The sequence below is a fragment of the Ictalurus punctatus genome, chromosome 17 (assembly GCF_001660625.3).
Source record: "Ictalurus punctatus breed USDA103 chromosome 17, Coco_2.0, whole genome shotgun sequence".
In the NCBI taxonomy this organism is placed as follows: domain Eukaryota; kingdom Metazoa; phylum Chordata; class Actinopteri; order Siluriformes; family Ictaluridae; genus Ictalurus; species Ictalurus punctatus.
The window spans coordinates 16,529,007-16,543,496 of record NC_030432.2 but is presented as its reverse complement, the minus strand read 5'-3'; the positions used below and the strand labels follow the sequence as shown (position 1 = coordinate 16,543,496).

General features: G+C 41.5%; 2 protein-coding genes across 4 annotated transcripts; one reads left to right on the top strand and one right to left on the bottom strand.

Annotated features, from left to right (window-relative positions):
* The first annotated feature begins 1,418 nt into the window (after positions 1 to 1,418).
* slc46a1 (solute carrier family 46 member 1) lies at positions 1,419 to 7,842 on the top strand. The gene is made up of 6 exons (XM_017491375.3): positions 1,419 to 1,936; positions 2,852 to 3,243; positions 3,412 to 3,872; positions 5,387 to 5,470; positions 5,576 to 5,732; positions 5,949 to 7,842. Exons 1-6 carry the CDS (start codon positions 1,607 to 1,609, stop codon positions 6,001 to 6,003), a joined length of 1,479 nt encoding a protein of 492 aa, XP_017346864.1. The 5' UTR covers positions 1,419 to 1,606; the 3' UTR covers positions 6,004 to 7,842.
* On the bottom strand, positions 5,699 to 14,412 carry sarm1 (sterile alpha and TIR motif containing 1). 3 transcript variants are annotated; one of them, XM_017491373.3, is made up of 10 exons: positions 14,219 to 14,412; positions 13,881 to 13,987; positions 13,345 to 13,758; positions 12,653 to 13,271; positions 12,185 to 12,397; positions 11,883 to 11,974; positions 10,268 to 10,594; positions 9,838 to 10,027; positions 9,637 to 9,758; positions 5,699 to 9,046 (listed from the first exon to the last, which is right to left on the bottom strand). In XM_017491373.3, the coding sequence occupies exons 3-10, from the start codon at positions 13,746 to 13,748 to the stop codon at positions 8,905 to 8,907; spliced, it is 2,109 nt and encodes a 702-aa protein (XP_017346862.1). In that variant the 5' UTR covers positions 13,749 to 13,758; positions 13,881 to 13,987; positions 14,219 to 14,412; the 3' UTR covers positions 5,699 to 8,904. The 3 variants fall into 3 exon arrangements, with proteins under 3 accessions (XP_017346862.1, XP_017346861.1, XP_017346863.1); XM_017491372.3 differs by having other exon boundaries at positions 13,345 to 13,987; XM_017491374.3 differs by lacking the exon at positions 13,881 to 13,987 and having other exon boundaries at positions 13,345 to 13,770.
* Between the last annotated feature and the right edge of the window lie 78 nt (positions 14,413 to 14,490).

The window sequence follows — 14,490 nt, the reverse complement described above, 5'->3', positions numbered from 1 at the left end:
TGCCCTACCTCTGGATGGAGCTCTTATCAACTGGAGGGTTCAGACTGGAAATTGCTGAAGATGGTACCACTTGAAGTACTATGGAAATGGTTTTGGACCTCAATTCCTCATGGACATGCTGGGACTTCGGTTGCTGTTATGGCCTTAGGACTGCAATTACATACAACTTTGCACTCAGGTCTCCTTTACTGAACAGTGGACTAGTTCAACAAAACAAAACTGACTTCATATAAAACCATAATGAACTTTCTTTTACTTTCACACTATCCATTGTTACCCAGATGAGGATGAGTTCCCTTCTGAGTCTGGTTCCTCTCAAGGTTTCTTCCTCAGATCATCTTAGGGAGTTTTTCTTCGCCACCAGCTTGCTAAATAGGGATAAATTCACACACTTAAAATCTGTATCCTTTGTTTATATGTTTCTGTAAAGCTGCTTTGAAACAATGTCCATTGTTAAAAGTGCTTTACAAATACAATTTAATTGAATTGTTTTCTTCTTTCTTTGTGTGTGGGCAGTAGCTTGGCAGGAAAAAAAATTTAAACTAATAATAATAATAATAATAATAATAATAATAATAATAATAATAATAATAATAAATAGAAAAAAAACACTAATAATAATAATACCAAAACAATACTGCGTAAATAAAAGAAAATAAAGAGATAAATGGCTATATACTAGTTATTTGTACTATAGATTACTAAATTCTCTCACTTATCCCAGTATTTTTTAAATAGTTTATTAGGGGTGGTGCATTTTCCCAGATGTTTTCCCCAGCAAGTTCTCTAGTGTCATGTTTTGTTTTCCAATCTGCATCTCTAGCACAGTTCTTTCCTCCTCATGCCTTTTGCAGTCTAACAGAATGTGTTTCACTGTCTCTTGTGTACTGCAGTGTGTGCAGAGTCCAGTGGGGTGTTTTCCTGTTCTGTTTAATGATAGGCTTAATCCAGCATGACCTATTCTAAGACGCGTAATTATCATCTCTTCCTTTGGGTTTCTGCCCTGCCTCCCACTCATGCCTACTTGTTTTTGTATGGTATATAGGTGTCGTCCGGTGTCAGCTGTGTCCCAGTATTCCTGCCATATTTTATGTGCGTGTCCCTTTATAATGGTTTTGATCTCTGCTCTACTTAATGGTACTTGTATATCAACTGTTTCATGTTTTATTGATCTTTTTGCCAATACACGAACAATTTCATTCCCTTCTATCCCCACATGTGCAGGAACCCAGAAGAAGGAAAGACTCAGCCCCTTAGCATGAAGTATGAGAAGCAGATTAAGTATTTGGTAAACAATGTCTTGTCTGCATGGTGTTTTCCCAGACTGTCTTGAATTGAATTGAATTGAACTCTGCACTAATGTCTGCACGCTCACGGTCATGTGCAGTTATGATGCGACACGTGATATGATTATCACGTGACCTGACACAAGCACAAGTGACAACAGAGAGCGTACAGACGACTTGAGTCTGCAGCTACAGAGAGGGGAAACTTTCATTTTAACTTTAAAATGAACTAACAGTGGCTGGCTTTAAAAACTAAATGATGACGCTTTACTAAACGGACATTTGTAGGTTAAAGTTTTGAATGCTTCCAGTGTGTCATCATGGAGGAAGACTCGGACACGAGGGAAATCATGTCGTCAGACACGCTGAGGCCGCTGGAGGAGCAGGAGGCGCTGGAGGAGCAGGCGGCGCTGGAAGAGCAGGCGGGAAGCCGCTCTGGCTGTTCCGGGACTCCTCCATTCGCATGTCCGCTCTCAGTCACTGTCGAGCCCGTGCTCTTCCTCTCCATGTTCTCACTGGCACTGCAGATGCCACTTTACACGCAGTACCTCTGGGATCGCATTAGCGAGGATGTGGGCTATAACGGCACGAGAAGAGGAGGAGGAGGAGGATGTGGTAATTCATCTGCTGAACACGAGCCGCTCCAGAAGGTAGTTTTATGAACAATAAACGCATGCGCATAAGTTACGCAGACTGACGCACAAAATGCACCTGGATTCACGAGGACCCCGATCCTGTGTCGCGATCTAAAACAGTAAATGCATTTCAAAAGTCACCTTCCTCTCAGAATAAGACTTCTATCCATCCAGTCATCCATCAGCCTATGAAGTGTCCTGTAAGACACTTAGGGAGTCGTATTAGTATTGCGATATTAGTAATATGACCAGGGTGGCTCTGTGGGGTCAATGCAATCTGTTTCTTTTGTGAATCGTAATACAGCAAAATCCAGTCTTATTAAAATAACAGACCCTTTAAAGATCACAGGTACCTAACAGTTTATGTTTTGGATCTCCCAGGTGCTTGCTTGTAAATGGTCACGTGACCAGTTACAGACAGTTCAGGAAAAACCAACTTTCCTAGACTTTTACAAGCAAACAGCTGTGACCGGTGGAATTAAATGGATTAATATTGGAAAATGCTAATGAGTATTGGCTTTTTTTATGCAATAAGGAATTTAAATAAACCTCAGCATTGTAAACAGAGCAGTGTATTAGATCGAAACCAAGAACAAAATGGATGCAGGTTCTGGATAGCGGTGCAGGGTCAATGGAAGAAAAAAGGTGTTTAAATTTACCTTTTGAAAAAGGCATGTTCACACCACAGCAACCTGCAAGATTTTAGGCCAGGGTTCACTGGGTTGATTCAAGAGAAAGGGAAAGTGTCCAGAATCCTCATGAAAATGAATGAACTGTATCTTGCCCCTGACTCACAGAATAAACATTTGAAGTGTTTTTCTTTGAAAATGTTAGCTGCAGAATATCAAGAGTTCCGTAGGATTAACCAGAATTAAATGGTAACAAGGAAACAAACACTGTAATTCATGTTTGTTTGTTTTTTCTTTCTAGGAGGTGGAAGCTCTAACTGCACAGTGGAACTTGTACATCAATCTGGGAGGATATCTTGTGGGCCTCTTCGTTGTGATCCTGCTCGGCTCGTGGAGTGACCGAGCAGGACGGCGTCTCATCTTGATTCTTCCCAGTTTAGGTCTGGCTGTCCAGGCTGCTGTCTACCTGACTGTCATGTACCTGAAACTGCCTGTGGCGTGGTTCCTATTGGGACGAATCTGCAGTGGTTTGTCTGGGGATTTCAATGCCATTCTGGCTGGCTGCTTTGCTTATGTGGCTGACATCAGTGACAAGCGTTTTCGAACATTTCGTGTGGCGATACTGGAGGCATGTCTGGGGCTTGCTGGGATGTTTGCAAGCATAATTGGGGGCAAATGGCGACATGCACAAGGGTAATTTCTTTTTTGTTCAGTGTAGTGGATTTTTTTTTTTTTTTTTTCGAATGACTTGTTCTGTGCCTTAAACTACAAAGTAATTTTAATTTGATTTCATGACTGGAATTTTAATATTTTATATATATATATATATAAATTTTAAACAAGTGTTGTCCTTGACTTTAGGTATATCAACCCTTTTTGGCTTGTGCTGGCCACAAACCTGGCCACGGCCCTCTACGCTTACCTCTTCGTACCCGAGTCAGTGACTCCGGACCCTGGGGCAAGGCTGTTCTCCACTCAGCACCTCAGAGCTGTCTATAATCTATATGCATCTGGAGGACAAGGAGGACACAGGACCAGACTCTGGCTCTACACCCTCTGCTTCTTCCTGGTGGTCACAGTGCATTTTGGATCACGGGAGCTGTACGTACTCTATGAGCTGAGTACACCTCTGTGCTGGGATTCTGAGCTAATTGGGTACGCTTCGGCCGCTCAGCACATGGCCTACCTTACCAGTCTGCTAGGCCTGAGGGTCTTACAGCGCTGCCTTGATGACTCATGTGTGGCCATCCTTGGCCTGGTGTCCAACATAGCTGGCTTGGTGGTGTTTTCATTTGCAAACACTACAGGTCTCATGTTCACAGGTAACATTTCCTCAAACAAGAGATTTTATTTTATATGTATTTCTATTTATGTAGTTAGGTTTGGTTTGTGGAAAATGTAAATAAAAAGCCTTATTGTGCTCAGTTCGAATATGTTTTTTGTTAACATTTGTTTAGGGACTGATATATTTAGCAAAGTAGTTTTAAAAAAAAATAAAATTATGAATTAATTATCATCCCATTTTGCATGAACTTTCTTCACAGTTCTACATTATTAAGAGGTGTGGTTAGGTGTTCTGCTGTGCCATCTAATCAGATCAGCTCCTGTCTTTCTCTTTAAGAAGTGTGGGCAGTGCAGCACAGTGAGATATTTCATGGAATATGATCAAATATAAAAATCTGTAAATTATCTTCTACTTGGTTAATAGACTTTGTACAGAAAATATACTTTCACTAGATTTTATGTCAGTATTTTAGTGGTTATAAGAGAAGTGATTGGGATGCAAGTGCACATGGCAAAAGTCCAAACAAGCAATATTAATGGCTGGTTAAATAATTAATTGTGCCAATGTTTTTCTGCTGATAGCAAATAATAAACCACTTGTGGGAGAAAATCGATGTTGATAAATGAGTTTCATGCGTAATACATCAGTTCTGAGTGAGACTGCGCACACAGCCACAACTCACTCAACCCATTCATTTCATTTCATACATTTAGTCTTCTTTCATTTAATAATTGGGAATTTAATATCCAGTACAATTTAATATACAGTTTGTTCCTTGTCACTGATTGGCAGGCCTTTAGAGCAGCGGTGTCCAATCTTATCCACAAGAGGCCGGTGTGGGTGCAGGTTTTCATTCCAACCCAGCAGGACCCACATCTAATTCCACCTGTTTAATCAGTTGATCTTGGCTTTCAATAGACTTGGGTGTGGCTTCTGTTTGGTTGGAATGAAACCTGCACCCACACTGGCCCTTTACAGATAAAATTGGACACCCCTAGTTTAGAGCAGTCTTCTGACTTAATTTTTTTTGCACTTTTTCAGAACAAAAACTGTGAGTTTCTCTTAGGACACCATTTATCATGTGACCCCAAATGAGGTTGCAACCCTTAGTTTGAGAAGCCGTGGTCTACAGCCTACTGCAGTTCATTAACCTGATAAATCACTGGCAGCACCCCACCTACTTGACCCCATTCAGGATTTGATTAGAGTAGCCTCTTAACTTGCTGCTTATGGTCTTTGGATTTGAGGATTAGGTGACTTAGACTCACTTTGGACTTGATATTTCCAAGGCTACAACAATCTAAGCTATGTTCCACAAGGCAAGCCTATTAAAGGCTTAACATCAAGGAAATAACTCTGCCTCTTTTAATAACTGTTCCACAAGTTGACGACTGGTCAAATGCACCCTAATCAAAGTGCAAGGAGTTGGATGACCCGGCTTTTTAGGTTCAGACTTCATACATACTATCTACTCCACACTGCTATCCATTGGCTTTTGTGAATAAGTAGTTATGACGGTCAACATGAACTCTGTGAATCTGTGTTTTCCAGGATACGGCCTGTGTTTTCTCCTTATGGCTTCCACCCCAGTCCTGAGATCCAAACTGTCCAAACTAGTGGACCCTTCAGAGCAAGGTAGAGCTTAAATCTGAACCAGTGCTGAGTGTGATACCAAACAAAGAACAATTACAATTAAAAAGTGTCTTTGCTCCAGGAGTGATTGTGTATAAATGCTCTTAGGTGCTCTCTTTGCGTCGGTGGCTTGTGTAGAGGGTCTGTGCTCACTGGTGGCCAGCGGAGTTTTTAACTCGCTCTACCTCGCCACCTTACACATGATGAAGGGACTTCCTTTCCTCTTCGGAGCCATGCTCCTTCTCTTTCCTGCTGGAATAATTGGGTAAGATCACAAGGGAGGTCAGACTCCACCTTGGCTCAGAAATTAACCAAGCAGTTTGTTTCCCCTCAGTGATTATGGTCTGGTTAAGATTGTACTCTAAAGATGCTCTGATTCTGATGCAGAACTCTGTAAAATTGCCTGAATCATTGTTTGGTATAATCATTGCACCGTTTCATGCCCGTTCAGATGTATATTTGTGTCATTTTAACTTCTCAGGGCCTTGTGGTTCAGAGAGAGGAGGATCATTAATGGAGAAGCTGCAGTGAACTGATACTGGCTGTGCAAAATCCTTGACCTTGAAAAAGAGAAAAAAGACAACCATCTCAGTCCCAGACTCTGTTTTATGCAAAATGTCTATGTTTACTGCTCAGAACATTTTGATGAAACTTTTTTTTTCAGTAGAAATCCCATGATGTGTGATATAAAGGAATAATGGGTACTTTAACTGTATTAACAGTTAAGCAGTTTTAACTGTGACTTTTGACATTTTATATTTTTTGAACAGCTGTACGTCTAATAGAAGGCTATGGGATTTCGATAAATTGCACTAGTCTTTTTTTTATTATTATTTTATAATCAATTCCAGCATTATGGATGTGATCTTTGCACTCATGTTGGCTAGCAAGATGTCTCACAGCAGATATAAGCTTAGGATCAGTGAGTCAGTTTGTACATGTTGTCATTTAACCTCTTGAGTACAATGAAGAGAAATCTTAAAGTATTGATGTACATGTTTCTCATACACACACACACACACACACACACACACACACACACAGTATGGCCAAAATTCTGTAGACACCTGACCATCTCACCCATATGTGGGCCTTCCCTAAACTGTTGCCACAAACCTGTTCTAGCATATTAATGCACATGGTTTTTGAATGGGATGTTTAGTACTCAGGTGTCCACATACTTTTAACCATATAGTGTAATTATAAACAGATAACTACTACGATCATTTTATTTAAAATGTTAGTAAGTTGCTATGGGATAAGAAGATTTTTTTTCATACAACAGCACACCATATCCTATTTTATTGCTTACATATTACCCAATATTCCATGATATTGACTCATGAACAGCGTAACAGTGCCGTAGCAGTCTGGGAATACAGAGTTACACGGGGTCTGAGAGCATGGCCTGAAGTCCCTTAAGGAGTTTCGGATAACAGCTACAGTCTCAACACAGGACACAGGTCTCCTAAAAAAAAACACAATCACAAAGGTTCGCACTCGCTGGGGATGTTCTTATGGTAGCAACATGGATCACGATCATCTGCCGTTCCGACTTAGTCTGATTAGATCAGTACCTTGTGAGAATTCCCAGTTCTCCACAAGTTCAGAGAAGTAGGGACATTTTCAGAGAGTAACTCAGCAAGTATTGGCTGTATGCAGTAGGTACAAAAGGAAACAATACATTGATACAGTTGAAATAAAAGTGTATTTGCTTCCTATTAACAGAAAGTTAATATTGTGCAGTTATTTCCTGATAACTTGGCCTGTTCTCTCAGTGGTTTTCTACATCAAACATACATTTAATATATAAACTTGATCTTTAAATATTAAGGCAGCAGCTCAGAAGAGGGTAAAGCTATGAACACTGTAAGAAATGTTAAGATCACTGATACTGTAGGTGTTTAAGAGCTTATTGTGATTGTGTGAAGAGTGTATGATGCTGTATATAACAGCAAATATAGAATTTGCCTACAGGTGCACAACTGTACATTGGGTTGTGGCGACAAGATCTAATTATTATTTCCGCAATACTGCATGTGATATTGTAGCTAGGTCTGAGTCAAGTAGCCACTTATTGTGTAACGAAGTAACAATGTGTTTGAAAGCTTGTATAGGTTTCATGTTTTTAAATTGAACAAATTTCTGCAAAGGGGCATTGTTTCAACTGTATAACAAAAAGGAAAGTTAGAGTTTCATGCTAATTTGACCAGGTATGGTATCGTAGCAGTTATTTTCATACATCAACCCAATTACATGACTTGTTTTTATGTAGTGATCAGGTGTTCAGCATTAATGTCCTTGTATCATATTCAGTACAAGAAACAATTCAAGAAAGTGAACAACCATACCACATACTGCAGTATGTTACCAGGTCTGATTTTAAACTGATTAAGTAACATTGTCTAAACTCAGCAAAAAAAAAATGTCCCTTTTTCAGGAGACTGTATTTTAAAGATAATTTTGTAAAATCCAAATAAGCTTTACAGATCTTTATTGGAAAGGGTTTAAATGATGTTTTTCATGCTTGTTCAATGAACCATAAATAATTATTGCACATGCACCTGTGGAACAGTCCTTAAGACACGAACTGTTTACAGGCACTAGGCAATCAAGGCAATAGTTACAATAAGTTAAGACACTAAAGAGACCTTTCTACTGACTCTGAAAAACACCAGAAGAAAGCTGCCTAGGGTTCCTGCTCACCTGCGTGAACATGCCATAGGCCTGTTGCAGGGAGGCATGAGGACTGCAGATGTGTCCACAGCAATAAACTGCAATGTTTGTAATGTAAGATGCCTAAGACAGTGCTACAGGGAGACAGGAAGGACAGCTGACCGTCCTTGCAGTGGAAAATTACATGTAACCATGTGTCCCCCAGGACGTGATGGAGAACTTGCAAATGCCTTGGTGGAAGAGTGGAGGAACATCTCACAGCAAGAACTGACAAATCTGGTGCAGTCCATGAGGATATGTCTGTAGTACTTAAAGCAGTTGGAGGCCACCACATACTGACTGTTACTTTTAATATTGACCGCCCCATTGTTCAGGGACTCCTTATTGCATGTTGCATATTGCAGGTGAATGTGAGAGGACATTTTGGGGTTTTTTTTGCTGAGTTTATGATGAAAAGGGACAAATAGTAGATTACATAGATATGGTTGGGAATAGACACTGTATTTGGATTCCTGAGTGATTAAGCAGTGATAGCTTTACATGACATATTAAGGATCAAAAGATTACAGAGCTTTACAGTACTGTCTGTCTTCCATGTATCACTCGTTTTAATCCTAGCACATAAAGTAATAGAACTGGCCTATCAGAGGTTAGTAGCATTAACAGTTAGTAGTTCGGTCACTGATGTGTGCATATTTAGCAGGCATCCCTATTTTTTTTAAGTATTATCTTATCTTATCTTATATGATAAGTGGGAAAGCTCAACATTGTTGAGTGGTTGGAGGAACATTCTGCTCTGGCTCCATACAGGTCTTTGAGCTGTCCAGCTGCTCTTGACTGGAGCCTCTCTTCAGGAAGCGAAGAATCTTTTCTATTGAGGCTTCCTGATACTCATGGGACCACCTGCAGTATTGAAGAGGTCAATGTTATTGATAAGCTTATCAAATTATTTCAGCAATTATGTCTTTATTTGGGAGGTATATTAAGTGCAGTAGTCCCGTTCTAATCGGTGGTTACAGGGACTGGAAAGAAATCTGCATTAACACAGCAGCTGAGGAAATCAAAGTGGCTAAGCAATGACATGATGACAGAATTGAGCATTTGAAATTTTTTTTAGTTGATAATGCCATTTGACAATGCCAAAAAACTAATTGCTTTATGTGTTAGAATTTAAAATTTAGTAGAATACAGTTGATCTCAGAATTGGATTTTCTCTAATCATGTAGCATTACTGTTAACAATGAGAAGAGAAGCTTCAGAGAAATGGGAAGATCAATTCAATTAGCTGGTATCTTTATGCTCTGAATTGATTGACGTTAATGTCGTAATCTTGTCTAATGAAAACTGAACACAGTTGTGTGTGTAAAATTAAGTGTAAAATTAACCTGCCTAAACCTCGAAATCCACCAGCATTTTTGCCACAGACGACCATCTTCACTACTCTACTTCTCGTAAGAACTGTGCACATGTACGCTTTGTGAACACTGACTCACTTGATGCCGTTAAATGTGAGGACGGCTTGCATGTCCTCAGGAAGAGAGCTGGGATCAGGCCACTGAAAGTTGTCGGTGACAGGAACAATGTTCTTCTTTCCTTTGAGGGCGGTGACAATCTCCTGCAGATCACACACACCACCATGTCCGGACTTCACTAGTACATGTAATCACATTGAAGGTGGAAAGGAATAATCTAACCTTATGAACCCAGTCTTTCATGCCAGTGTCACCCATGCATTTGTCCAGAGCGTTGGCTGACAGCACCAGGATGAAGTTACGCGCTCGCTGCACGCTGCTTATCAGCTTCTCCTCAAACTTGCCTGCCTCCAGCTTCTCCACATCGATGAAAACGCTGAAGCCACGCACCTGCAAGTGCACCTTCAGCAGACTGAAGGAAAAGAGATACTTTCATTTTCAATAAAGATTCAAACTGATACAAACGCTTTCGTTTTCATGTCGAGGCTTTCAGCTCTTTGGTCATAAGTTATTAGCGTTCATTAGGATATAAAACATTTTATTGCACAACAAATTACAATCACTACCAATCGCTGCTCAATCGATCTTTCAATCGATTATAAATGAGGTTTGGAGTAATCTAATGTTCATGATTATAGGTGTTAGTTCTGACCTGGCAAGCTGTGATCCAGTGGTGCGCCGGTAACTGATGAACACATCTGGACCTGTGCACTGTGAATCAATGAAACAGGGCCTGGCAGGCCGGCGGGCAGCAGCGAGGATCTGAGCCCTGTGGATTCCGTTCTCTATACAGCAGTCCCGCTGCAGCTGTTCGTCCGTAATCTGGAGGAGGTTGGTACGACCCACACCGGACTGCAGCATGCTGTAGGTGTACTGACGGAACCGTGGGTCTATGTCTGCTAACCAGTCGGCCAGATTATTAGGGTCACACATGGAGTAGTTAGCATAAGTCTTCAGTACCCGCAGGTCTCGCATAAACCTGACACAGTGATCATAACAGAGGGCATTGCGTGAAATAAGACTCACCCCATTCACCTGCCATTTGATGACTCACTTCTGCTAGGTATCCACTCATCGGATGTTACCATAACTGAATTCTGGTGAACAGGTTCTGTTTTATTTTGTTTGTGTGTGTGGGGGGGGCGGGGGGGGGGGGGGGGGTGATGGGTGAATATAGGGTTTTTCTGCTTATAACAAACTATGCCACCTCCACTAAGAAACCTTAAATATATTTCACTAAAACAGTGTGGAAATGTTTTTATTTACTTTACTTATAATCTTGCAAATGCTATCTTCCTGGGTAAGCAGCTAGTTTAACAATCACAGTGGTAATAACTCATTCTCACATGGTTAATGTCTGTTACATGCCATAGTAAAACAGACAAGTCTAATAAATTAAGTTTGTAATCGGATATGTAATGGTATGTTTAACTGCAATGTCCTCTCTTTTCGCTATTGGAGTTAAACAGACTTTAAAATACCAGAACTTCAGAATCTCAGAAGAGGCCTACATTTTATTTACAAATTTATTTTTTTTAACGGGTGAATAAAAGCAGCCAATAAGTGTCCAGTATAGGCGGGAATTCCTTTAATACTGTTTAAAAAGCATCTCATGGAGATTCCTCAAGAAACTAGTGGAGAAAATGCCAGGAATACATTTTTGGAAATTCTAGGCAAAAAGGGTGTCTACTTTGTAGATGCTAAAATACTAAATTATTTTGATTTATTTTGGATTTTTTATCCAAAATAATTTCCACAGTTCCATTTGTGTTATTGCAGAGTTTTGATGACTTTATTATTATTCTAAAATGGGGAACAATTTAAATAAAAATAAAGAATGAGTGTGTCTAAACGTTTGACCGGTAGTGTATATGTAGTAGAAAATGTTACATTTTCACCATGTAAATGGTGCCTTTCACTCACTAGTCAAACTAATGCATTAACCAGAACTCTTAAATGAGAAAGGAGTGGGCATTTGTTATTAGTCAAATGTGCAGGATGCATTTTTATATGAGAACAAATTGTCCTCTACGCAGCATTGTGTAAATTTGTAATACCCGTACAGACATCTACTAAACATTAGACTGGAATTAACACTGATTCCTGGGACATCTGTTCTTTTTCCTTCTTCATGCACAGTGACTTGATGGTAAGAAAAACATTGGATATGCGATTACTATCCACACTCAAGAATTCAAATCATATTTTTTTCCAAAACTATCCTTTACAGATAACTACAAAACGTGTATGTTTGGTTTCAGACCAACCTTTTGCGAGTGATCCCAGAGGTCATGGCCAGGTCATTAATCAGGTTCTCCTCAGTGATGTTAAGTAGCAGGTCACCATCCACCTGCAGCCCCTGACACAACCACACACACCAAATGCACGCAGATAAAAGTCAGTCAGAATGCTGTGATCACCCTAGTGGAAATAACCTCATTGTTCAAATGGCACAGTTTTAGTATCTGCAAGGATCTGATCATAGGTTAGTACCACGTTACTATACATTCATATTACGTATGTGTTCTTATCTATACTGAACAACAAAATTAATCTGCTGCTCACAAACCTGGAATCGATCACTGAAGGCACTAAAGCCAATCTGTTGCAGCCACGTTTGTACCTCCACTGTTTTCCAGTTAGGAACAGAGGACATTATGTGGCGTGGAACATCTTCACCCATCATCCTGAGGGCCCTTTTGGCCAGAGAGAGTGTGGTGGCATTGCTTGAGTACATGACGATCCTCTTTAAACTCTGAACTGCCCCAATCTCCTGAAATATCTGAGAAAAAAGATGCACAAATTGAATAAAATCATCCTCTTCTAACCGACACCGCCCTCGCTGTTAAACCTTCAGTATGTATGCTCTGTAAGGTTCCCTTTTGAGAGTTGTACACTCTTGATTGATCTAAAACTAAATTTATGCAATCCAAATCACTGTCAAGAGAAGCCTGAAATTTAGGGGGAAAAAAGCCAGATCCGTTGCATTTTAAAGTACCTCTGGTCATTTCAATTTCAATTTCCCACTCTGCCTCACCCTGATGTTGTGCTGCCGGAACTTGATGCCACTCTCCACACAAAGATAGAAAGCAGCGATGCACTTGCCCTCGAGCCGCGTCCCATCCAGAAGGGGCAAGAGGTGCTGAAGGTCAGCAGCGGTGCGTCCTTGAACGCTGTCGGCGCTATCTTGTAGGCTGCGCGCAAACTCATCTGGGTCGAGCGAGGCGATGAACGGCTCCACTAGCTCCAGCGTGCCTGACTTCACCACCTCGCTCTCCAGCTCCCTGTTCGCGGCGAGCACAGCCACAGCCAAGCATGCGTGGAATCGGATCAGCTCATCCTCCTTTGAGAAGGCCAGCGGGAAGAGCCACTCAGCTGCCTGCTTCTCGATCATCAGGCGCTGACACCGGTGCCCACCATACATGGCGCAGTTGGCCAGAGCCACGGCACAATGCCGCAGCACCGTGGGATCTGTACCCCGGCACCAGAACAGCAACGCGTCCAGGGCTCCGTCTGTAATGAGCTGGGCCGACGTCTCCTCTGTGTGCTTGAACATGTGCTCCAGGATGCCTGAGATGCTCCGCGCAAGCTGGGCATCTTCCTGCTCACGGGTCAGGTTCAGAATCACACCGAGACCCATGCGTGCTACATAGTCTCTGTAGGAACAGACCTCTCAGTTCAGAATGCGGTTAAGATCCCATAAATATAAGAAGCGAAATTGCGGCTTACCTGTTCTCTGAGATCAGAATCTGCTCAAGCAGCTTGGCGCACTCATACGTGATGTCCTCAGCAGGAGTCCGCAGTAGCAGCAGCAGTGACTCAAGACCTCCGTCCAGTCGTATTCTGTTGCAGATCTGCTCTGCCACTTGCCGGCCAACCGCAGGCAAAACCCAGGCCTCCTCAACAAGTTGGAATATTTCAGCGATAGCCTGCCGAGTCTTTGGCACATCTTCGGATTCTCTGGAGGACTTGAGTGTTTTCACAGCAGTCCGCAGTGCTGGAAGAGATCTGTCCAACGCAGCCTGGACATCGACATGAAGGCCAGGTGAAACAGCCCTGGGGTCAGAGGTCGATCTGTGCGGTTGAAGCCGGCTGACCCGCTCAGAGACGGTGAGTCTGTCCGAACTGAACATTGGGAAGCGTCTATATATATTGCTAAGGCAAACAGCGAGAGACAAGAGCATCTAAGAAACAGTTGTCATTGCCTGTGAAATGATTGGTTTGGAAATCTGTAGCTGTGCTACAGTGAAACACTTCCAGGATACACTGTATTATATTCAGCTGTGTCCTTAAGTTGTTTAATGTATAAACAACAAATAAATCAATAATGAAAGTCTTCTTTATCCTTTTATCCAATCACTTGATGATGTCACTGTGGGGCAAAATAAATAAATAAATGAACAGAAGGGAGAGGCCTAGAGAGTTATTCATCATCCCCAATAACCAACTTAACATTAACTGACTCAAATAACAGAGCTATCATAGTGTAGGATGTGAGAAACGCGTGTACCACTAACACACACATAATAAGCACACACACTTCCGGAAGCTACACGACATGCATTGTGTTTATGTTTGTGAGAAGCCCGGTGTTTTCTGTTACCTGTCAGCCAAGCACGGCTCTGCGGCTCATGTGGAGAAAGTCTTCCCCGTCTCCTTTTAGAGATATTTATTTAGAAATTGTCGAGTTTATGCGCAAAATTAAACCTTTTTCATATGCACTTCCTCTGAGCGCATCTTGACCAGGAGCTCGCGACTGCTTCCTCCTCCTCAGCAACACAAAGCAGAACAGAACACGCACTGTAGTGTCGCCCTCTGGAGGCCTAGAGGAGTACAACAACAGTGAGGGGTTTCATTTCAGTAAACAAATCCGTA

Bases quoted from the DNA above. Each gene is read 5' to 3' on its own strand.
- slc46a1 (XM_017491375.3), top strand. From the start codon at position 1,607: ATGGAGGAAGACTCGGACACGAGGGAAATCATGTCGTCAGACACGCTG. The intron at 1,937-2,851 runs GTAGTTTTATGA...TTTTCTTTCTAG, and splicing joins AACACGAGCCGCTCCAGAAG to GAGGTGGAAGCTCTAACTGC. The intron at 5,733-5,948 runs GTAAGATCACAA...TTAACTTCTCAG, and splicing joins TTTCCTGCTGGAATAATTGG to GGCCTTGTGGTTCAGAGAGA.
- sarm1 (XM_017491372.3), bottom strand. From the start codon at position 13,799: ATGCTCTTGTCTCTCGCTGTTTGCCTTAGCAATATATATAGACGCTTC. The intron at 10,028-10,267 runs GTCAGAACTAAC...CTTTTCCTTCAG, and splicing joins ACTGGATCACAGCTTGCCAG to TCTGCTGAAGGTGCACTTGC. The intron at 9,759-9,837 runs GTTAGATTATTC...TGTGATCTGCAG, and splicing joins TGAAAGACTGGGTTCATAAG to GAGATTGTCACCGCCCTCAA.